Source organism: Armigeres subalbatus, chromosome 1, assembly GCF_024139115.2.
Source record: "Armigeres subalbatus isolate Guangzhou_Male chromosome 1, GZ_Asu_2, whole genome shotgun sequence".
NCBI lineage: Eukaryota > Metazoa > Arthropoda > Insecta > Diptera > Culicidae > Armigeres > Armigeres subalbatus.
The window spans coordinates 64,062,692-64,088,221 of NC_085139.1; the positions used below are offsets into that span (position 1 = coordinate 64,062,692).

Here is a 25,530-nt window from a genome sequence, read left to right on the forward strand (position 1 = left end):
ACGTATAACCGTTTCTGGTTTGAAAAATACATTTCATTACTCCTTGCTTATTTTAGAGGTAAGAACGAATAAATAAGTACCTACGGATAGCACACCTTCTAGGCTTTGCGTCACAGGTAATTAAACTCGATTTTGTGCTGTTTGGGCTGCGCACGAGCCGATACAAAAAATCTCATGCAAATGCTGACCGCACGCCGGCACGACTCTAACGTAGCAGCAAACAAACAGTTTGCTTCACCGGCAAAAAAATGTCACGATGTCGCGTACATTTTTTTTTTGCAAACTGTTTCGTGAATATGTGAATATTCGCATAATCAAAATGTTTTAATGTACATTACCCAACACTGACTGTGCACATCATGCTGCATCGTGTTAGCATCGAGAAGGCAGTCCCCTCAACGCGATGTAGGTAGCGCAACCCTGGTAATGTAGCTTTTTTTTAATGGGGCCTAGAACCACTGCGTCCATTCGAGTTCTCTTGGCACACCTTTCGCACTGAAAGAATGCAGTCCCAGACAAGTTTTGATGTACCTACATACATTTAAAGCTACTCAATGCTTTGAGTGCCGTTTGAAAAGAAATACTGCACTTTATGTTGCAAACACGAAACAAAATCATCAAGTTGCATATTTTTTACCATGTAACTTCAATGCGTCTTTCAAAATTTGTTTGTTTGTTTAAATTAAGTTGCAGATAAGTTGAGTGTGTCTTCGTGTTTAATTTAGCATCGTTCAACGTTTTGACAACTCACAATTTTTCCCGGTGATGGTGCAATCAAGTAACGAGTACGAAACTTCATAATCGTATGGTTTTTATGGTGAGTCAACATGTAGTCACTTCGAAGTGTTGAATGGTGCTGTGGTAGAGTGAAGGACTATCAATCACAAGATCCATAAATCGAATCTAGTTTTATATTTTTATTTTATTTTTTCCGCTGTAGTATTCTGCAGCATTATTGCAATTTTACTGCAATCGAAGGATGTTTCCATAGGCTCCACCTCTTGCGCTTTTTAGATTGCAAGAGAGTTATGTTTGATGGCACATACGCATGGATTGTTTCTTTCCGAATAGTTGCAACACAGTGAAATTTTCAGTAGTGAAACAAGTTGTGCTGCTTGGGAAGGCCTTTCTGAATACACCACGATTGGGTAAAATTTAGAGCCCATTGCATTTTTTTTCTCAATTTCCCCCTCACTATGATGACAATATTATCAGTAAAGCCTACAACCTCGAAACCTTCTAAGCTTCCTAGAAGATTGTCTACAACGAAGGACCACATTAATGGTGCGATGAACCCTCCTTGAGGGCTACCTTTTGTTGCCCATACTGTACGAGACGAATTTCCCAGCTCTGAAGAGGTTTCTCTTTTTGCAAGCATGATGTGAATCCACTTGATAATGTTCGTGTCGAAGTTTCTTTTCTTCATGGCACGATCCATTGACGAATAAGAATCGTTATCGAAAGCTCCTTCAATATCCAAGAAAGAACAAAGTGCTATTTCTTTCACCAATAGCGCTTTTTCTACTTTAGATACCACTGTATGAAGGGCCGTAATTGTTGACTTACCGGACTGGTAAGCAAATTGGAACTTAGACAGTGGATGTTTAATCGTGTAATTTGAGTTGATATAATCACTCAACACCTTTTCCATAGTTTTCAACAGAACTGATGAAAGACTAATGGGCCTAAATGATTTAGGATGCGTCTTATCTCGCTTTCCTACTTTTGGTATAAAGATAACTTTTACTTGCCTCCATGAAGGTGGAATATAATTGAGTCTTGAGACTTGCCTTGAAAATCTCAATTAACGGCGGAATCAGCATCAAGGCTCAAAAGATCTCACTGCATTCTCTACTCTGGCTTTCGTAAGTATATCGTCAGCCAAGGCTTGTGTAACATTTTTCGCATCATCAGACATTTTAGTTGCTCTTGCTGAACATCTTTGACTTTGCCTTGGAGACATGCCAGTTTGCAATGCTTCCATAAATCGCACCGTTGCACAGTGTCAGATCTAACACCTCTTGTCTAATTGCATTAGAAAATGTTGGATCATTTCCCCTATTGCAAATATCAATACTATTGGATGAGAGACATTCTAGTAAGCATTCACTTTACTGTTGATATCCGTGCTACCCCACGCGGTATGATGCGCATTAGCATCACAGCCAATGATGAATGACTTGTTATTCTCTCTGCAGTATTGGACAAATGATTCGACCTCAGGAGGAGGGGCCTCCGGATCATCACCCGGAAAATAGGCCGAAGCTACAGCGACCTTCTTCAGTTCCCAAGAAAGGCAAAAGTAGAGCAAACGGATTGATTCAACGGCAACAGACCCGGCAATGAATGAAGGATCTTGAAACGTGAGAACTTTGAATGAACCCGCACGTGTTGGGCTCCTGGCTCGTGAGCTGCAGAAGGTCGGAGTGAGTGTGGCAGCAATCCAGGAAATACTGTGGCCCAGAATTTTAGAACTTGAATTCCGGGCGGTGGATTCCATAGCGAACACTTCATTCAAGTACCACATCGACTATAGCGGCGGAGACAGAGCAGAAAGAGGAGTTGGCTTCATGGTGATCAGGAAGAAGATAAAGCGTGTTATTCGGTGGAAGCCGACAAGCGACCGCATTTGCGTTTGAGAATGAAGGGCAAATTCTTCAACTATAGCCTGATCAGCATCTATGCCCCAACGAACGATAAGCCTGATGACGTGAAGAGTTCTATGAGAGCCTTGATGTGTAAAGATTGTCATCGTGGATGCAAATGCGCAGATCGAAAGAGAAAGTTTCTTTCGCCCTATCATTGGTACGGAAAGCCTTTATTTCGCAACCAACGATAATGGTCTGCGACTTGTGACCTTTGCTGCTGCTATAGGGATGCCAATCTGCAGTACCTACTTTGCACGTAAGAATATCCGCAAACACACCTGGCAACATCCAAGTGAAGACACTTGCTCACAGAAAGACCACGTGCTGGTCGACAGACGACATTTCACGGATGTTATAGATGTAAGGTCCATCAGAGGTCCGAACATCGATTCTGATCACTATCTTGTAGTTGCAAGACTTTCGCGACTTTCCAGCGTCACAAATTCACGAAACAACAGAACGATGCGTTTCAATATCCAACGCTTGTCAGTTGCTGAATAGTACCACCAGAAGCTGGACGAGTGGATAGGAGATGTCACCGGATCTGGCAACGTCAACATATTGTGGGAAAATATCCACGAAGCCGTGACTACAACAGCGCAGGAAGTGTTAGGCACTGCACAGCGACGCCAACATAATGGTTGGTTTGATGAGGAGTGCCAGCGAGTGACGGACGAGAAAAATGTTGCTAGGAGTCGAATGCTAGTGGCTCGTTCCAACAGAGAGTGGTAAAGTGTAGAAAGGGCAGAAGAGAAACGAATCCACCGCAGAAAAAAGGCAACACGAAATGAGTGTGATAGCTGAAGCGCAGTAGAACATGAATAGAAACGATATGCAGAGGTTTTACGCAACCGTCAATGGCGAGCGGCATAAGACTACGCCAGTACCCGCCATGTGCAATGACTAAGAGGGGAATTTGCTGACACACAAGACTATGGTGGCAGCCATGTGGAAGGAACACTTCGAAGATTTGTTGAACGGTGAAAATGAAGGTGTATTAAGGAGCAGGATGGACATAGTCGGCGAGGGTCAAGCTGTTGAACCACCAACGCTGGACAAGGCTCGAAGAAGGCTCTAAACGAGCTGAAAAACAGTAAAGCTACTGGGAAGGACGATATCCTGGTCGTGCTTCTCAAACACGGAAGTGAGCAGCTGCATCAATCAATCCACCACTTTATCCAGAAAATATGGGAGGATGAAGAACTGTCTGCCGGCTGGTTGGATGGCCTCATATGTACAATCTATAAGAAAGGGCACAGACTAGAGTGTGACAATTACAGAGGGATTACCCTTCTGAACTCGGCGTTCAAAATCCTGTCGCGTATCCTGTTTAGCAGATTGAGACCGCTAGAAGAGTCCTTCGTCGGCGAATACCAGGCAGGTTTTCATGAGCGCCAATCAACGACGGATCAGATGTTTAGCCTGCGGATGATCATTGATAAATTTCGGGAGTACAACTTGCAGACTCACCATCTGTTCATTGATTTCAAAGCAGCGTACGATTCAGTGTAGAGAAATGAGCTGTGGCAGATAATGTCCAAACATGGTTTTCGGGCGAAACTGATTAGACTGATGCACTTTCGAATTTTAAACTTTTTTTTCCACTTTACAACATGGAAGGTATATCTTCGCAAGAGTTGTAGCAAAAGTCATTCTGAAAAACAATGCCAAAGACACCAAGTTCGTAATTTCATTACTTTTGGAGATTTATTGCTTATTATGCCAGTTTTGAACATGTTCCATGCATAAGCATACAAGCATATGGAGACGCATGGTGCATTAGTTCATCAACTCCTTGTGAAGGGTGATTGATTTCTACCTTGCATAGTAGGAAATGGTTTTTGATGAAACATTCCTTACATTCGCTTACAATTCTACAGTTCAGATATTTATTTAAAGTTCATTACTTGTACTTTGTTGTGCGTATGAGATTGATTGCCCAAATTTGCTCGGTATCAAGTTGTAGTTAAATCAAATATGATTAAAAAAATTCCAATAAAACCACCAAACGGCGTATTTTAATATTATCTAAAACTTTCTAGAACATGCAAAAAATGTAGAAATTTAAATGAAAAAGATATGATGAAAAAAACATTTTTCAAGGGGTTGTCAGCATAAAATCGCCAAAAGTAACGGAATTACGAACTTGGTGTCTTCGACAAACTTTTTCAGGAGTACTTTTGCTACAACTTTTATGAAGAATCAAACCTTATATGCTGTGGAGTGGAAAAAGTAATGTTTTTATCTCACTTTTAGGCGGATCGATCATAAGGCTTAATACCTCCAAAGAAGCGGGTCGACTTACTGATAAAATGTCTCGAAGAAGCCATTAGGCTAAATCGTGTAATAAAAGTACTATTAAATAAACGACCTAAAACACGATTTTTGCCAGTGTGCAGTGGCCCTTTATGGACATGAAGCATGGACGTTAAAAGAGGCGGGCCGGAGGGCTTTAGGAAATTTCGAGCGAAAAGTGCTGCGTACAATACTCGGAAGGAAACTAGGAAATGGTGTGTGGCGCAGACGCATGAATCATGAGCTGTATCAAGTAAGTATACACAGAAGAAAATATTGTCTATCGTATAAAATACGGCAGACTTCAGTGGGCTGGTCAGTTAGTGCGAATGTCGGAAGAAAGAATAGCGAAAACAATATACAATATACAGAGAACCAGATAGAGGCTGGCGACTTCGTGGAAGGCCACGAACACGCTGGCTGCACGCGGTGGAATCGGACCTGGGGACCCTAAACGTTCGGGAAAACTGGAGAAACATCGCCCTCGACCGACCATTATGGAGCTCTACAATACGCCAGGCATAGGTGTATCGACGCTGTAGCCTACCAGGTATCCAGGTAGGTATTAGAACCACTGACAAGGCAAGGCCATATGGATTTGAGCTCTGGGGGGATTCTTTAAGATGAGCCTTGGTTGCATTCAAAATTTTCCAATTTCTGCTGAAAATTTCTTCTGTATTTCTTCTAAATTTGTTCTGGAAATATAATTGAATTTAATCAGGATATTCCTTCATTCGAATTTTCTAGAAAAATTGCTTTTAAAATTGCTAAAATTCTTTCGAATTCGCGAAAACTTTTGCGCCGCAGCCGCCAACATTTTTGCATCGACGCGCCGCCATTTAAAATTTGTCACGCCGGTGGTCTACAATTTTCCACACTGATTCAAATTTAAAGAAGTCCGCAGGATTTTTTTTGTGAAATTCTGAAGATTCAGTGGAATATCCATAAATTTTCTCGATTGATCCCTAGAACATCATGTTAAAACTCCGGAGATTTTTTCGTGGAAATACAAATGATTTCCTTTAAAATCTTACGCGTCTTCCCGTTGAAATTTCGATAATCTCTCCGTGAAAACTAAAAAAAGCTTCGAGTATAAATTTCGAAGGATTTCTCGTTGTAATAAAAAAAAACTCTGAAATAGCATTTTTGAACGGAGACCAGTCGTTTGGCAGAAAGCTATTTTGCCGAAGGCCACAACCGAACAAACATTCATTTCATTTATTTAGTCTACATCCAAACAGATAACACTGAATCAACAATTTGACGCCACAATACACGGTTCGAGGCCGCATCTCTCCATCCTCGGATACGCCGCACGCTCGCCAAGTCGTTTTGCACCTGGTCTGGCCATCTCGCTTGCTGCGCTCCACGCCGTCTCGTACCTGCCGGATCGGAAGCGAACACCATCTTTGCAGGGTTGCTGTCCGGCATTCTTGCAACATGTCCTGCCCATCGTACCTTTCCGGCTTTAGCTACCTTCTGGATACTGGGTTCGCCGTAGAGCTGGGCGAGCTCGTGGTGCAACCGAACAAACATTGGAGGTGAATAAAGCGCTTATATGACCAATAATAGTTTTCTCCATTTTGATAAGAAAATTATTTTTAACTATTAGTGGAATGTATTCACTTGTCATAAAACGAGTTTGTTCCACTACTTTATTGGACGTCGAAGAAGTCGAGTCAAGTACGAGACACTGAAGACGATCTTACTGTTTAGGTCGAAATACATATTTGTCAAAGCATTCGGCCGAAAGTGCCATTCGGTGGAACTGGCCATTTTGCCAAAAAAGTCGTTTTAAAGAAAGGACATTTTTATTCGATCAAATGACTTTTTCGGGCAAACGACCGATTCGGCCAAATGGCATATTCAGTCAAATGAACTGTTAGGGCAAACAACTTTTTCGGTCAAGTTACCAGTTCGGCTGAATGTGTCTCTCGGCTGTTTGTCGCTTTCGGCCACATGTCATTTTCGGTCAAACCATTCTGTCCGTTTCGGACAAACGTCCAATTTGGCCTAATGGAATTTACCTAGATGACATGTTATTCGGTCAAGTGATACTCGAATGAATGGTTATTCGCCGAATGACTTTCGGCCAAACGACGGGTAGGGCTTTTTGTCCGAAAAACAACAAGACCGAAAAGTGTTTGGATATATATGGTATTTTACCGATCAAACCTTTAGAACAAAACCCATCTGGCCGATAATTTCATTCAGCCGAAATGGACATATGGCCAAAAATGTCGTTCGGCCGAGCTGGCCAAAAATGTTGATTGGCTGAAAAGGTTATTTCCACCATTTCCGTTTGGCGGAAAAACCATTTCACCGAAAATGTTATTTGGCCAACTGGGTGGACATTTTTGACCATATTACCCGTTGAGTAATCAACGACGTTTGCTGTCAAACTATTTCGACCAAATGACATTTTCGGCTTTATAGCCTATTCGGTTAAACGACCTGTTAGGGAACAGGGCTTTTTCGGCCAAAATACCAGTTCGGCCATATGTTGTTTTGGCCAAACTGTTTTCGGCCTCAATTTCCGCCAAATGGAATTCTGCTTGATGAATTTCGGCTAGACGTATTTATTATTCGACCAAATGGCTTTCCAGCGAATAATTTTTGGCCAAACGACAATTCCTTTTTACCTGTAGGCTATAGGGTCACTCCAAGCAAAACTTTTGATACAAGGCTCGGACACGTACCAATCCACTCGACTAGCTCGACAAATTTAGATGATGTCTGTATGGATGGAAATGGTAAAATCTATCCTCCTAAAGTGATATTTTGACTAGTCTTATGTGTTTCTCTCATTTGTATAATGGCACCACCAACGTTAGGTGGATTAATCTGTTTTTTTCATTGAATTTCCGAAGAATTTCATATGGCCAATACGAAGAATTCCTTGTAGAAATCCATAGAAATTCCTTTGAAATTTTGATTTTTTTACGTTGAAATACCGAACAGTTTTCCGTGAAATTAGAAAAAAAAAAATGCCGCTGAAACCCATTTTTTTTTATATCTACATTTTGAACAACCTCCCGCGGAAACTCTGAAGAATTTAATCAACGGAAACTTTTCGTGGATTTTCCGAACATTTTTCAGTAAAAACTAGGAACAATTTTTCTGAAGAATTTTTCATGTAAATTCCAAAGAATTTCCCACGGAAATACCAAACAATTTTTCATGGACATTTCAATGTGTATCCCTTGGAAATTAAAAAAAAATGAAAACTTCATAGTTACCATGCAAAATCCGAAAATAATTTTCAAATGAATGTTTTGGAGAAGCTCAAAAGATTTTCGGGAGGAGTTCAGATTTTCCGACAAAATTCAAAAGATTCTCCTGCTGAAATCTTCAGAATATCCCGAAAAAAATGCAGAAAAAATCTTTAAGAAACGAACTTAAAAAAATCTCCACGTCGATTCACGCCGCCATCGATTTCCGGACCGGCGCAAACCTCTATTTCTGTGATTATCCACGAGTATAATTGACATAGGTCTATTGCAAAAATTTGCAGACATTTTTGTATTTCATAGGGAAATTTCCATCATGTCGTTTGTAAATAGAATCGTTCAAAGCGATTCAGTTACTTCCAGATTTCGGTACTGGGTGTCGGGTTATTTTTTCGTTTCCAATGAAGACCAATCAGATAGCTTAAATGTCACAAAACCACACTTTTCTTGTTCTGTATTCGACACATGTAACATTTGTTTAGAAGCTTGCATATCACAACCGAGAATTAAAGTACACAACGTATTTTATCGTAATCGATGTTGGCCGTGCAATACCGAACATAACAAAGAAATTGTCATACCTTTTTGCCTTTCTCGTACAACAATCGAACTTTTTATAGAAGTCTCGGAAACCCATGATGTTATACACCAATCGACTCAGCTCGTTAAACTAAACAAATGTCTGTCAGTCCGTGTGTATGTATGTGTACGTACACGAAAACTGAAAAACATTAGCCACTTTTTCGCAAGAAGTTGAATTCGACGGGGGCAAATCCTAGTTGATCACTATTGAATATAATCATGATCGGTCTTTTGAACGCAATATCGCAATATCGGCTTTTGAACGCAATAGTTATGGAGAAAATGGTGTGTTGAACCATATAACCTAAGTTGGTTGATTTGCTATACAGCGTTTCCAAAGAGCCGTAATGTAGGAAATTATTAATAAGATATATCACATTAAAGCGTAACAATGATTGAATCGAGAAAGGCATCGTCACCGCTATGTGGATTAATCTGGGTTTTTAAGTATTCTATTATTCTTCAAGGTTGTCCATGAATAGTGGATTTTTTTAAACGGATAGCCGATTAAATTTAAATGATTATAACAATATTGACGATTAATTTTTGATCATTAAACCCGATAAAAGTTTCCACATTAACTAGCACAAAACAATTGCAAACAGTCCAATCACCCTCCGGCAACGGATATGGCATGCAGTGCTCCCCATTTGACAAACATTATTTAATCTTTTATAAATTGCTGTCGATTGATCCGAAATCACGGAAGGCATTTACCAGGGCTACACCAGCGCATGGCGAGGCTTCGTTGATTGATGATGGCAGAACAGATAAAAGCACATCCGTGTCCAATTCCTGCTGATAACCAGCAAATCGGTTATAAATTAAAAATCGAATCAATCAAACTGTCCCTGAAACGTTAAATACCAAACGTGTACCGACATGACTGACCGTGAGTGAGAATCGAAAAATAATAACCAAATATAAATAAAACACACATATTCATTTATCTTGAGGCGATAACGTCTTTCTAACAGGGGAACTGTTGCATTTTCCATGCCTTAAATTTCTTCGGCTGGAAATAGGACACAAGCCAATTTTCTTTTTTTCGTTAGTTCCGTAATTTCTTAATTCCAGCTCCTCAATTTCTAAATTCCACAAATCCCTAGTTTCCCAATTCCTTAGTTCCTTATTTCTTTAATCCATAATCCGTTAATTCTTTAAATCCTTAATTCCATTATTAAGTGAAATCTGGGCCAGTTATGAAAATTCTATTGTTATATGAACATATAGCTTTTCCGTACAAACTGATATACAAAACAGGCAAAAAAAAGTAAAATAAAATAACGTACCGTGCAAATGGATATTAATTTGTGTCAATTTGTCCAGCTGCGCTTGAGCCATTTTGCTTTGCTTTTTGGTGATTTTGTGCTTCCAGTACGGTCCCGAGTGCGGTGCGTGGCTGTGATTGTTGTTGATGGCCGCCGGTTCCGGTTTGCCACCGGTTGTGGCCAGGATGTCGATGCCGCCACCACCGCTCTCCCCATTGCTGGTGAAGTTTTTGTTATTGTTCGTCTCGACCAGGCTGGCGACCCGCAGGTTTAGGGTAGCTCTGGGACCAGTAGTGCTGTCGGTTTCGCCGTCTGCCGAACTCGTCGACAGGTGGCGTGTTTTCTTTGGAATCTTTGGAGAAATTTGCCGCTTGGACGGTGGCGCCGGTGGCTGAGATCCGGGTGGGTGCTGCTGGTGAGGCAGCAGGTATTCCATCTTTTTCGCTTGAACCGAGCTGAGATTCGGTGAACTGGCGCTGGTCATTCGGTCCAGGTGAGTGGCGGTGGGAAAGCATTCATGCTCGAAGTACAGGATCGGTGCTGTGAGGATGGAAGGGGACGGGGAGAGTGACGGCGGGGGTGACTCAATCGTTGCAATGTCTAGCGCGGAGCCATTCTTCCTCGGGGACGGGCTCCTTTGGGAGCGACGGCTTCCTTGCGGTGAGACGGAACCCGACCGGATGGCAGGTGGACAAATGACTGTGCAGTCCGGGAGCCCGACGCTCGATAGAGACCGGGACACCAGATCCGGTAGACTGATTTCTGGAAAGGGCAAACGGAAATGGGAGAATAAGAAAAACGAAAGATAACATAAGATTGAATTGAACTTAAACAAATGAAAATTAAATTAATCTGGCAGGAAATGGGGCTGGCAAATTAATTCTGTGACCAGAACAAATAATGTTTTCCTAGAAGGACGGAATATGTATAAAATAAAGTACCGAACTCAACATAAATTTTACAGAATGTCATCGTGTTCATTGCGTTTCGTTCAATAATTTGTCTTCCAAGTCTAGAATGTTTTTCTGCGTAGTGTACCTACTCGTAAGATAGTTTTTTCTTTGCCTAACTGTTAGGTAATAACGTATTATATCTGATTACAATGGGGCCCTCCTTAGCCCAGCGGTAAGATGCGCGGCTATGAAGCAAGACTATGCTGAGGGTGGCTGGGTTTGATTCCCGGTGCCGATCTAGGCTATTTTCGGTTTGGAAATTGTCTCGACTTTCCTGGGCATAAAACTATCATCGTGTTAACCTCATGATATACGAATGCAAAAATGGACACCTGGCTTAGAAACCTCGCAGCACTGTGGAAGTGCTGAACGAACACTAAGCAGCGAGGCGGCAATGTCCCAGTGGGGAATGTAATGTCAATAAGAAGAAGAAGATGATCTGATTACAACAAGTCTTCCAAAATGATCTTAGGAGATTTCCTTCAACAATACAAATAGTTTCATTTATGAAAAGAATTACATTTCGGTTTACAGACAAACGTACTAATTTGATGTGTTCGAAAAGTTTCCCAATTTGAGTGTTGTTGTTGTAGACAAGAATTCCATTTAAATGTATAGATTGTGGTTTTGCGAACCTCTTGTGCATTTTTACGTTTGACCATTCTGCATCGTTTTGGTACGATAGTCCATTATTCTGTGATAAATGCAATCTAGGCGGGAAAATGAGTTTGGCACCTTCTTGGGCAGAAATTTCCTGTTCCAGCTGTGCATGTTTCACAGCTATGTCGAGTGGAAGAGGCTGTGAGTGCGATAACAGAAATAGCATTACGTATCCATTTTGGCTCCATCACGGTGCACTTCAGCAGGTCGGAAATTAAAAACTTTTCCTCGTGGGTTCGTCCCTCAGGAGAAAACCGGCACGCTACGTAGGTACCACCAGAACTTGGGAGCGAAAGCGCCAGAAAATCACTTCCATTACACCGGTAATGGTCGCTCAGCCTCCGCCGTTGTCCACCACCACCGCACCGGCGTGGCGCGGCGGTAACTCTGTGCCCTGCGTATTTTTCCAGCCAGTGATGATGTTAATTTTTCAGCACGTTTTCGCTTCACGCTTCGGGCGCACAACAAATGAACAGCGCATGGTGTGTGGTGGGATGGTGTGCCCTTTGCAGGCTGAAAGCGAGCCACACCAAGCCAAAGCTTGCCGTTGGGTTCTCCCAATGCATTGCAGAGTACATCGTAACAGACGGTGGATGAAAAAGCTTTTTTTGGGAAATATGCAGCTACGACCGGAGGAAGTCTTTTAAGAAATTGCGAGGTGTTTTGTAGATCGATAAAAGAATGTAAATGTTAGTTTTTTGAATATTACAAGTGACCTGTAATAGGACCAAATATACGGTGAATAAATTTGAAATGCAAATAATAATGAAAGTGGGAGTGGTTTAAGTAGAGTGGTGCCTTACTTTCGTTGTGCCTTTTTCGTACACCAAGTTATGAGATTACTTTAGAAATGTACTTTTGATAGGCGGCCAACATTAAAATATAATTATCTCGATGAGTTGAAGTGAAGTCTGTCTGTTGTTTCCTACTGAATCCTATTGTGAATCTGTCTTGTTGTTTCCTATTGAAAATTAGCCAGATAGTTAGTTCATTGTACAATTTGGCGTCAGTGGTGAGAACTATAATTGGAGGGATTAATCAGTTAAGCGGTAAATCAATTTAAAAAAATGTCAAACAGTTTCAAATACTAGGAAATTTTATTTGCATTTTAACGTCTATCCATTGTTTAATAATGTATTCAAAAAGTCTCTATGATTTTTTTTAAATGTTTTTCCAAAAACATCCATTTTCTGGAAATTCTGAGGGTGTCCGAAGAGGTATGATAATGGATAGACTGTAATCTCTGCATTTTGGGAGGTTTACTAGCAAGCAGTCAAAACCGGGTTTACTACTATCCAGAATTCTTCAAAAAATGTTCTCAAGAATTCCGAGGGAACTAATTTATGACATTTTTTGTAAATATTTTAAATCATCGGTCACGGTGTAGCAGTAGCATGTAGCAGTTATGTTCGGCAGGTGAATGTTTTATTTATCAAAAGCTCTTTACTTAACCTGAGCTCATAATTGGTGGTACCTGAAGTCATTATGTATAACCTAGCGAATCAGTGATCGATGCACTGATAGGAAGAGAGATAGCAAAATGGAAACCATACCGTCGGCACTACCGTGCGATGGGTAGCATGGGAACGACTTGATCAGTTGCTGAATTATGGGGGTTGGAATGTTCGGCATGACGCAAGGAATGCGATTTGATGAAATTGAACTTGGGTCGATGACATGTGTGATACGCATGCTACACATGTTCAGGAAGTACCTGCAGGATTTTTCTACAAAATTTCATGGATAATTCCTGAAATTCCTACAGGACCACTTTCGAAAATTATTTCAGGAACTCTATCGGATACCATTTGAAACAAATTTCTCCAGTAATTCCTCCGGAATGTCCTACAAGAATTCTTACCTACAATCTAGGATATAATTTAAAAGACTTTTTTAAATTAAAAGAAATTTCCAAAGGAACTCCTGAAGGAATTTCCGACATTCTTAAGTTGCTCCAAGAATTTATTTGGACATTCCTCCAAGAACTCTTTCGGCATATCTTCCAAGGATTTCTTCAGGAAATTCTGTGATATGCAGAAGATTTTTTGGAAATCCTTCAAGACATTGCCTGGAAAACTAAGAAAAAAAATTCTGAAAAAGTTAAAAAAAATCGTAAATTCCTCACGATTTTTTTTGGTAATTTCTTTAGATATTCTATTAGAAACTCGTTGGGAAATTTCTTTTGAAATTTTCTTCAAAAACACATAAGAAACATCATTCAGAAATTACTTTGGAAATAATAACAGTAATTGATTTAAAAATTTCGACGGATCATGTTCTAGGCCAGGCCTGCCCAACCTTTTCAAGCCACGGCCCAATTTTAGAATTACCACCTGCCTGCGCGCCAGAATTTATTTTTTAAATTTATTCTTTTATTTATGTCGTTTCTTATGCATGACATAATTAAAAAAAATCATTTGTATAAAAGAAATCTTACTTGAGGGAGAGAGGTCGAAAAACCAAGAAAAAAATGCTTACGTAATAAGTGTATGACCCCACCAGTTTTCAGCAACCAACTTTGTCAACATGTTTCGTGCCAATTTCGTTACAAAAGCTTTAATGTTGTTAAATAAATGCTTGACGTGTTGATCCGTGCCTTGCATCTGAATGTACAAGTCATTGGAATTTTTTATAATATCTACCAGAAAAGCCAATCGCCCATTCAGGATCTTTCAGTTTGGGCATTGGTTTTTCATTCTCGTGTAAAAATAGTGCGATTTCGTTTCAAAGAGAATAATTCTTCGCATTGATTATTGGCTTAATGTCGAGCATCAGTCATAGGCGTAACTAGAATCCTAGTCTAAGGGTGGCCATGGCCCCAGCTGGTGGGGGACAATATTTTAAGGGGGTATAGCGCATGCATAGACTGCCAAGGGTTTTTAATGCCTTTTATTTGTCTTGTTGTTAACATCAATCGAATCGGTTTGAGCGTATTTCATTGTATTTTCATGAATTATGCACAAGTTTGTCTAAATCTGATTTGCAGTTTTTGGATCTCTTCATTACTTTTTTTATATGGTGCCTTTCACGTGTATTATAAAAAAGAAAACACATAAGAGTAACAAGAAAAGCACATAAGAGAGGTAAAAATTGCACTTTAGGGAGATAGATTCAGTTATTTCCACCAGTTCGCATTTATTTGCGTTCATTTAAATACATTGCAGCAGTTTTTGAAAAAAAAAAAACAAAAAAAGGAAAGCTTCGAGGGACCGTACTTTCTACACAATTTTACAATTTTTAATAATGGACATGTTCCGAATTTTTAAGAGCATTTTTAAGTTTGCGAGGCCCGTGCACTAATTACGTAAGGGCTAACGGGAAAAGGATGGGGTCGATTATTTTCTCACGCTCCATATAATTAAACAAAAAACATATTTTGAATGAAAAACGGTAAGTTGAAAAGCTCAGGAAAATCCCTCACTTAATAAAGGTAAAAACGTAGATGATTTGTTGATATTGTGGGGTCCATAAAAAACTAAATACAATCTACATCATATTGTGAAAGTATAATAATCCTTATATTTTAATACCAAAGAATTGCGGCTCCTCAAAGCGCCATATACGACTGAGCCTACCAAATAAAAAAGCTAGTTAAGCGAATCCTGATATTTGCACAAATTTTTTAGATGCTGTTGGATTGTTGTAAATTTTTCCTTTGTTTTATAATTCTGGAAATATTTTAAAGATAAAAAAAAAATATTGAGAAGATGTTGTAGAAGTACCGCCAACGAGGGTGTCATTGGGCCAAAATTTGGTATGCTCCAAGTAAATGTTACAAAGCTCTAGTAGTTAACATTGGAATCCAGTTTTAATTAGTTTGATACAAGCTTGAATAATAAATTTACCGCTGTGTGGGGAAAAAATAATGAATTATGGAAATTCTTCAAAGTTATATGTTGTTCAAAATTGGCCCATTCTCACCCCGTACAGGGGGTGACATTGGGCCAAATGAAATAGTTCAGCGGTGACGATGAAACGATTCAATCGTTCATTCAAAATAATTGCCTACATTACGGCTCTTACCAACTATGTTAGGCAAATCAACTGAAGGCTTGGCCCAATCTCACCGCTTTTTTGTGTGCATTGCTCGTTGCTACGAAAAACCAGAACCGTTATATAAATATTAATTAAATTCGATAAAACAACAATAGATTATCGTAACATGATAATCAGGTATCCATCGATCTAAAAACTAGTTATGTAATAGATTTGTGGGGCATTACTGACACTATTTTATTACGGGTTCATTCGCTCAATAATTTTACATTCAAATTCCAATCATTATCGTACGAGCACAATTAGTTCTTGGAATTTGTTTTGTGATTTCCTAGACTGATTTCATCAAAATTCGTAACAGTTTCTGAGATATTAGGAGTTGAAACATTTTTCGTTTTTGGCCAAATCTTACCCCCTAGGCCCAATGTCACCCCGAACGACGGTATTGAATGAAGGGCACCTGAAAACCGGATTTTAATGATATTTCGTGAATAACAAATGGTGACAATCGAATTTTCTCCCATTTTCAGAATCATTCAACTATTTTTGATAATCTCTAATATCTATTTACAAAAGGTTTAAAAAAGAATTATGGTTTTAACTCGCATTGGCTGGATTTTGAAGCATACAAGTATGAAGGCCAATAATATGTGTATACAGTAAGGGGACCCAAAAACACTTTTTCAAATGTTTTGATGGGCCGCCCTCTAATTCAATTCTATTAAAAGATATTTTAGTTATCAGATAAAGATTGTCGCTGTCGTCGCTGTCTTTTTGCTGGCGAGGATACGGGATCTAAATGTCAATGAAGGAAAAACACATACGATTTGACAGTTAGGTACCACACATGTTTCGGACAGCAGAACAAAGGGAACAGAGGCGACAGTCTTTATCTGGTAATTAAAATATATTTTATTCTATTTGATGCTAATATCATTGCCTAATAAACTATAATCTTCTTGCGGTTTTCAGCATACCATTCTGTCTAAAATCCTTCTAGATCTGAATGAGTATCATAGTTATCCACAAGTTTATCACCGCCCAAATGTTGACCGATTTGGCTGAAATTTTGTCCAGAGCATCACTGCCGCTAATTGCAAGTCGAGCACATATGTATATGGATCCCATATACAGATGTGCTCGACTTATGATTAAACAGATCGAAATAAATAGTACCGAATAAGATAGCGGCCCATCAATAAAATTGAAAAAGGTTTTTTCAATACTAATTTAAGCCACCATAGTAGACAGTCACGACTATTAATTATTAAATTATGGTCCAAAAATGTTTCCCTTCGTTTGAATCTAACCGTCGTTGGATGTCAGAACAAGAATGTATATTTTTCAAACAAACTTGTTTTTAACATGGTATAATCAATAATCCAGAATGTTAACACGCTTTGCAATTACTTGATTAATTAATGGCAATGAAAGTGATTGGCATTAAAAATCTGAAAAATCTTTTTGGACTTATCATTTTGCACAGTTCGATACTGTGCCAAACAATTGATCGAAGAAGACGTATGATGCAATGAGGAATGAGAAAATATGTTTGTGATATATAAAAATTGACTATTTTGGAAATCGATTTTCAAATTTTCCGGGGGGGGGAGGGGGGGCACAAGTGTGTCTGGGGAGGGCCACCCCCCCCCCTTGAATACGCCAATGGCGTCAGTATTTCAAGAATATTGATTGTTTTCGCACACAGATTTTCTTGGTGAATAATGCAATGTGCGGGGAATTATAACCATGCCCCTGTGATCGTTTTTCCTTTCTTGGAAGTGTCACGGGGCCAGCGTATTTTTTCCCGTTATTGTTGATGTTGACTCCATCAGTTGTAAGCACTTAAGTTTTATCTTTGAAGCTCTTTTAACATTCGTTTTCTTCTTGGTTCAGTCCAAATTTCGTATTTTGTAGAATGCTTAGTTTCGTAATGTTGTTTCAGCTCATATTCCTGTAGCACAGCAAAACTTTCTTTTCGAACAAAATAATAAAACCATTGGGTCACTCAGTTGCATGCCATTGCAGCACTATGCAGCCATTTCAAAGAATGTAAAATATTATTTCTAGTTTCAAATTCAGATAAAAAAAAATATTGGACTACAATAAAAGTAAAGGACTTTATTAACAGAAATTGTTTTGTTATAAACCAGTAATATCCTACAGTATTTAATAATATCTAATCTATATACATCTACAATCTACATCTACATCTATATACATAAAAATGAATTTCTGTCTGTCTGAACCTTATAGACTCCGAAACTACTGAACGGATCGGCGTGAAAATTTGTATGCAGAGGTTTTTGGGGCCGGGGAAGGTTCTTAAGATGGTTCAAGACCCCTCCCTCTTTTGGAAAGGGGGGTTCCCATACAATGAAACAGTGAAACAGAAATTTCTGCATAACTCGAGAACTAAGTAGAGAATAAATTAATCTTAGGCGAAACGAAGTTCGTCAGGTCTGCTAGTAAATTATAAAAATAAGCTTCCCGAGACACATAGAGAAGCTTGTGGGCCGGTTATGAAGTATTTTCTGCCACGGCGCGCGGGCCACAAAAAATGAAGCCGAGGGCCGCATCCGGCCCGCGGGCCGTACGTTGGGCAGCCCTGTTCTAGGCGATCCTTCAAAAATTCTTCTGACAACTCCTTCAGTAGTTTACTCAAACGATTTTGAAAATTATGCCAGGAGTTCCTTTTGAAATTCGTCAAGTGATTCCTTCGATAAATTCTCTGGCAACCCCTTTGTGAATGTCCCCGAAAGTTCCTTTTAAACTTTCTCCAGGAAATCCTTTTAGATTACTCATACAAAATTCCATTCCTAATTTCCTACAGGAATTATTCCGAAAAAAATTTAGAAGATTTTTTCCGAAAATTTATTAAAGAATGAAATAGGAATAAAAAAAAAGAATTATCGGAAAAGTTTCTAACCTAAATTTCAAAGAAAATTTCTAAAAGAGCTATTAAAGTAACCTCCGAACGATTCCTGAAGAAAAAATCCAAAGGAATTTCGGAAGGATTTCCTGGATCAATTTCCGTAGGTATTTCTGAAGAGTTTTCCGAAGGAATTTCGATCAAATTTCCAAAGGAATTGAGAAGAAATTATTATGATATATCGTTAATAAATTTTCGAAGGAATTACTGAAGAGATATTTGAAGAATTTTTGGAAGAATTCATTAGGGAAGTTCTAAAGTAATTCTTAGAATTCCTACTTTGAGTTTTTGAAGGAATATCTTGATGCATTTCCAAAAGATTTCCTGAGATCTTTCCGAAGGAATCCCTGAAAGCAATTCAGAAGGAATTCTTGGAGGAAATCCCAGAGAAATTCGATTATTTCTGAAATTTCTTCAAGGGCAGTGGCGGGAAATGTCACTCCGATATTATGTGTTACTTTATATAAACATCCTAAAACATTTTTCAATAGATCATTGCTCTCACACATTGTATTTAGAGCAATGATCTATTTAATAACTAGAACTTTATCATTTAAGCATAACAAGTTAATCAAAGAATCCGAATTCTAAATAACTTTTGAAAAACTGTCTTTTTTTACATTTCTCATCACTGTTCAGTAGTTTCTTCAAAAATTCCTTTGGAAATTCGTTCGCGGAAATTCCGAAAAAACTACAGGAGCCGAGGGATTGTAATTGCTGATGAAACATCTGGAATAATTTATGATAAGGGGATTATCAAAAAGAACTCGTAGAAATATTTGTTAAATGAATGATCGAAAGAATTCCTTTGAAATTTTTCAATTACTTGAGGAATGCTAAAACGAAATTTCGAAGGAATTTTAAAAGAGTCTCCCAAGGTGCTTCTATGGTTGAAGCTATCGCAGAATTATCCGCTCGCACTTTTGTACTGATGAACGCCCATGCAGTGATGACATTCTTCAAGCCGCTTCCAGCCTTTTTTAGTATCCAGCATTCGAAAGGTTAACAATGGTTACAATTCAGGAAGTTGAATCGACTGGCAGAAACTTTAAAATCTCGACGAATCCTGGCCCCGATGGAATTCCTTCAATCGTATTTCGCAACTGCATAACCTCCGTCTCATTACCACTTGTTACAATATTTAACCTATCACTTCGCAATGGCATTTTCCCTGACATCTGGAAGGATTCCTATGTTTTTCCAATCTTCAAGAAAGTAGTTTCAAGCTATCGTAGAATCGCATCTTTAAGCGCGGCGTCGAAATTATTTGAGAAGTTAATTCTGGATTACATGACATTCTATTGCAGCAGCTACATTTCTGAGCATCAACACGGTTTTACTTCCAACAGATCAACGGTTACGAACCTGATATATACTTCCTTGATTGTTCGCGAGATGGAAAATGGTTATCAAGCAGATGCCATCTATACTGATTTCTCTGCAGCTTTTGATAAAATTAATCACCAGATTGTAGTAGCAAAGCTGGCACGTCTCGGTTTTAACGGAGATTTTCTCAAGTGGATTGAATCATATTTGACCAAACGCTGTATGTCTGTAAAAATCGGTAATCACTGCTCGTCTACATTTGAAATCACATCAGGGGTTCCACAAGGAAGTCATCTTGGGCCGTTTATGTTTCTACTGTGCCTCAACGATGTAAACTGTCTTCTGTCATAAAATATGCTGCTGATGCAATGTACCTACAAGACCAACTAAACATTTTTGTTGGCTGGTGCAAAAAGAACAGATTGGTGCTCAATCCTTCAAAATGTTCGGTAATAACTTTTACACGCAAGCATCAACCTGTTCTTAGCGACTATTATTTGAAAGGTTCAATAATGAAGCGAAAGACTCGGGTATTCAATTGGATTGGAAATTAACGTTCAAGGACCACATTTCATACGTAACATCGAAAGCATCGGCTCAACTAGGCTTCATCTTCCGTGTGGCTGAAGGATTTAGAGACGTATTTTACGCATCAAAAGCAACTTTCATCGCTGATCTCCTGATGCATCGAATCAACTGTGCTGCTATACTAGGATAGCTTTGCATTAATATTAGAAGGCGAATTACGAGATATGAGAACAAACTACGGAATGATTTCACTTGTCAATAGTATGTGTCGCGTTTTTAATCGGTGTTACAGTGTTTTTGATTTCTATATGACCACAGCTAGTATTAAAAAATATTTTTTTTACGTTTCCGGTATTGTGATTTTGGGAAAGTTTCGCGTCCATTTGAGAGAGAGTTTTTGTATGCTCAACTCAAAAGGGCTTTTCCCTCCTCCCAAAATAAAATAAAATAAATAAAAGAAATTCCTGAAGAAATTTCCAAAGACATTCTTAGAGAAATTCCAGAAGGATTTATTCTAAAGCAATTTTGGAAGATTTTCCTAAATCAATTTCTTTTGATATTGCCAAAGGAACGAAGGATTTTCTAAAAAATACTGAAAAAAATCATTGAAGAATTCGTAACAGAATTTCCGGATAAATTTTCAAAATTTCATTATAATTTTGTTTATTTAATTCCGGAAGAAACATATTGAATAATTTCCAAAAGAATTTCTGGACATATCTTCGTATTAATTTCCGGGGCATTTTCTGGAAATTTCTTCGGAAATTCTTCTAGAAATTCCTTTAAAAAATAGGAATTCCTTTGTAAGTTCCTTTGAATTTTTTTTGAATCACTACGGAAAGCCATTGGAAACTTCTTTTAGAATATCAAATTGTTTTGAAATTGTTTCAGGAAAACCTTCCGAAATTCTTTTAGTAGAATTCCTTTTGTGAATAACTTAATGAATTCCTAAGGAAACTGCTTTGAGAGCTCCGGTGGAAATTGGATCTAGAACTTGTTCAGCTTCTTTTTAAAGAGGAGCAATAATTTTAGGATTCTCTCAAAAAAAAAATCCTTCTGTAATTGCTTAAGAAATATCTTCCAAAACTCTAGGAAGAAATAATTTGAATACCTTTGAAATTTCTCTTAGGAATTACTTCATAATTTCATTTAGGAGCTCTTACTAAAATTCCATGAGGAACTCCTTCGGATATTCCACCGGAAGTATCCTCAAGACCTTCGGATATTCCCATAGAAGCTCCGCCATTGATTTTAAAAATTGGGGAAAATCGTCTTTTTTCTCAGAGTCAAGCTTCTCAAATGCGAGTGCCGTCTAGAGGTGTATACTGCCGTCATATGCATATTTGTTCCATGTTTGCTGGGATTCCCTATATATGTACATGTGACAGTTATGCGTATAACGGCAGTATACTGGTCCGAAAATCGTTAGCAGCATATTTTGTCTTAGTTTTAGTCAGTGGCGACGGCGTTTCCGGCGTCCACGTTGAGGGTCATTATAGCCAAAAGCAGCAGTGGCGTAAATCGGCATGAAGATTTTGTTTTGGTGGCGTACCAAAAGGCTATAGGGATATTTTTCGGGAAAATCTAATGAATGTCCTCAGGAAATTCTTCAAAGTTTTCCTAGAATGTTCCTTTTAACTTTTTTATCTGATTAAACAGGGCAAATAGCCTGACGTTGTTACGGGAATTTCTTAAGAGATTCCAATGGGAACACTGGAACTCCCAAGGAAAATTATAAGAAATTTTAAAATGAAAATATCTGGAATTTATAATTTCTAATTCTAATTTTTTGGAATTTGCGATTTTCACAAGTTCTTCAAAAGTGTCACTGAAAATTCTTTTAAATCTCATTGGATAATTTGTTTGGTAAATTCTTCAGAATTTTTACGGAGATTTTAAGGAACATCCATAAATTGCATAACACTTAAAAGAGGGAGTGGGGTCTTGCCGGAAGTCTGACGACCCACAAAAAATTTTCAGACGCTCAATACGAAAAGTGTAACATAGGGGCGAGGGAAGTTGAAAATGACATTTTTTTTTCGTTACGCAGTTAATAGATCTTCTCCAAATATAGTATATAGAGGTAATAGAGTATATTTGTCTTCTCTTCCCGGAATTTTGAAGGATTTTTTTATGTCAAGGGGAAATTCTTTGAATTGTTCGTAAAGAGTGCCCAGAAAACTCCATGGAAAATTGTTGAAAAAGAGGAAGGATTGCTTAGCCCCGATAGCCGGTCGACGGAAAGCCATTAGACCGAACGCCATTTGTCGAACATTGTTTGGCCAAAATGGAAATACATCCCAACTGGTAACTGGTCTAAAAAAAACCGTTTGCCTTAACACATCGTTTGGCTGAAAGAGTCGTTTGTTCGAATAGGTCATGTGCCCAAAAATACTGTTTGACCGAAATGGTCCAATAAGGTCATTTGCTAAATGGCCAAACGACCTTTTCGGCCGAAAATCCGTTTGATCAAACGACATTTTCAGCTGTACATTCACTTTTAAACTAGCCGATTGGCTTTGTCGGCAAAATGAGTTATTCGGCCAAATGATTTGTTCTAGCCAAATGGTTGTTTTCGTAAAAACGGCTCTTCCCGTCGTATGGCCGAAAGTCATTCGGTGAAAAGCCATTTGTTCGAAGGCGCTGTCCACAAACCACGGAGATTAATTTTTCACATTTTCAAACCCCTCTCCTTCATAATAGACTTTTCCAAAACCGCTCCCTGCTCCTTGTACTCTATGTAGACAAAAATTTAAAAAAAAGTTATTTTCGTTGTGCACAATGACGCATTACGAAAGTGGAAATCAATCACGTGCTACGTAATTCAGTTATTCAAATCCATTTTAGTATAAAAATATAGCAATAAAAATCAAATTTTAAACATAACTAAATTAGGCTAAACAAAAGCCTAAGAAACAAAAATCAATTTGAAACAAACCAGATCTTGAAGTCAACTAATGGAATTTCCGGTAGATTCGATTCCTCCTAGAGGTGTGCGCCACGCCGCCGATATTTTTGCATCGGCATGTCGCTGTTCAAAATATGCAACGTAACAGACTTATAATTTATCACGCCCGAAGAATTCTCCACGGATATTTTAAAGAGTTCCCGTGGATATCCAAAGCACATCGCGCGGAAATTCCGAAAATATTCCAAAACATTTTTTTTCTCAGTTTCTTGGTTTTTTGCGGATATTCCAAAAAATTCTCCTTGTGAATATAGTCGACGATAGTCCTGTGGAAAATGGAAAGAGTTTGATTTGGGAATTTCAAAAACATTTTCAGGGAAATTCGTAATTTCCAGTGAAAAGTCTCATTTTATTGTACAATTTTCAAATATTTTTCCATGGAATCTCCAAGAATTTCAATTGGAAGTACCGAAAAATTTTCCAGGATTGTGCAGAAAACTTCGAAGTATTCCAACTCAACAGAGAAGAATTTCCAGCATTGAAATTTTTATTTCTTTTAATTTCTTTTTTTCAGGATTCTAGCTTTCCATTGCATTAAAAAAAAGTCTACTTAGACTTTTGGTACACCCCTCCCCCTTCGTAGACAAACGTAGATTTTTATGACCACCCCCCCTTGAAAGTCTACGTGGACACCCTGATTTGCACTTATACGAAGTACACCTTAAGCCGAAGGCCATCTAGCCGAATTCCATTTGGCCAAATATGTCGGTAAACTGAAAGTCGTTCGGCTAAAATCTTCGTATAGCAGAAAGGGGCGTTTGCTCGAAAATGTCATTTGGCCGAACGGATCATACAGCCGAAAATGTCATTTGCTGAAAAGGGTCATGTGGTCAAAAATTTCAACCCGTTTGGCCAAATGGCCCTTTCTGCGAAATGACAATTTCGGTGCCAAACGGAATTTTCGGCCAATCGATTATTTCTGTCGAACCATCACACAAAGGAGTAAATAAACCAATTCTTGGCCAAAACTATTTTTTGCGGTTATTTGGGCATGATATATCTAGGACGAAGTAATAATTACCAATAAAGCAGAAAAATGCTTTTATTTTGAATAAATCTATTCACCTAACAGTGTAAAACCAGATAAAAATGTCAAAAGACATATTTTTTCGTTTTATGTAACATCTCTTGCTTTCGCTACGCAAACGATTCTAAAATGGTTATATTCCACAAAGTAGCAAGAAACCCGTAGTTAAAGCTCTATCTTTGAATGGATTTTCTAACATTTATTTACATAGGAAAAAACATCTAACTTATTTTAACCCATGCCCAAGATCTCAGAAGAAAAACGGTTGTATAAATTCGCATGCACAAAAGTAAACACTGTTTTTTGCTTGAACACTCTTTTCTCCTTAACTTAAACCTTAACTTTAAAAATTTTGGGCTGAAATGGTGAGGTTTGTAGTAAAAAATATAAATCACCTGCATTCTATGAGTATTGAGTGTGGTTATGTTGACTCCGTTTATTTGTTTGATGGTGTTGTAATTTGATTGTCCTATGGTAACGTTTACCTGTGGGATGTTCAGGGTCTCTGATTTTTCGTTTGATCGTTCTGTTAGTGTACAGGTTGGGGAGATAGCTTTGCGGCACATTTGTTTTGTACTATATAAGATAAGTGCTTCAGATATTCTAAGATCCAATGGAAGTTGTCCACTTTCTGCTAACAGGCTTTCAATTGGGCTGGAGTGAAATGCCCCAGTGGCTATTCGAATTCCTTGATGGTATATGGGGCACAGTCTGTTGAGATCGGTATCTTTAGCTCGGCTTATTATAGGGCCTCCGTATATAAGTCTGGGAACAAGCATGGTGTTTAATATCCGAAGTAATGATCTTCGATCAGCTCCGAAATTTGTGCTGCTTATACTTTTCATCAGGGCTAATATTCGTTTACATTCATCTCGTTTCGTTTGAATATGATGTTTGAAGTTGAGTTTGTGATCTAGCCACCACACCCACCGAAAAAAGAATCCGTTTTCTCGAAGCATGCAAACTCAAATACCCCCACCACAAACACATATACACCGATGGATCAAAAACCAGACAAGGAACGGGAAGCGGAATATACTCGAGTGACCATGAAATTAGCATCAATCTTCCTAAACATTTATCCATCTTCAGCGCGGAAGCATACGCAATAAAT

At 38.5% G+C, this 25,530-nt stretch overlaps 1 protein-coding gene across 5 annotated transcripts in view; it reads right to left on the reverse strand.

Annotated features, from left to right (window-relative positions):
* The window catches only part of LOC134226463 (ankyrin repeat and fibronectin type-III domain-containing protein 1), a 668,421-nt gene that overhangs the window by 117,724 nt on the left and 525,167 nt on the right, over window positions 1-25,530 (reverse strand). For 4 of the 5 annotated variants that reach the window (XM_062707258.1, XM_062707292.1, XM_062707276.1 and 1 more), the window contains one exon: window positions 10,048-10,788. The exons of the other annotated variant lie outside the window; for it this stretch is intronic. In XM_062707258.1, coding sequence (XP_062563242.1) covers window positions 10,048-10,788 — 741 coding nt within the window. The remainder of the gene's footprint in view (window positions 1-10,047; window positions 10,789-25,530) is intronic. 5 annotated transcript variants of the gene reach the window in all.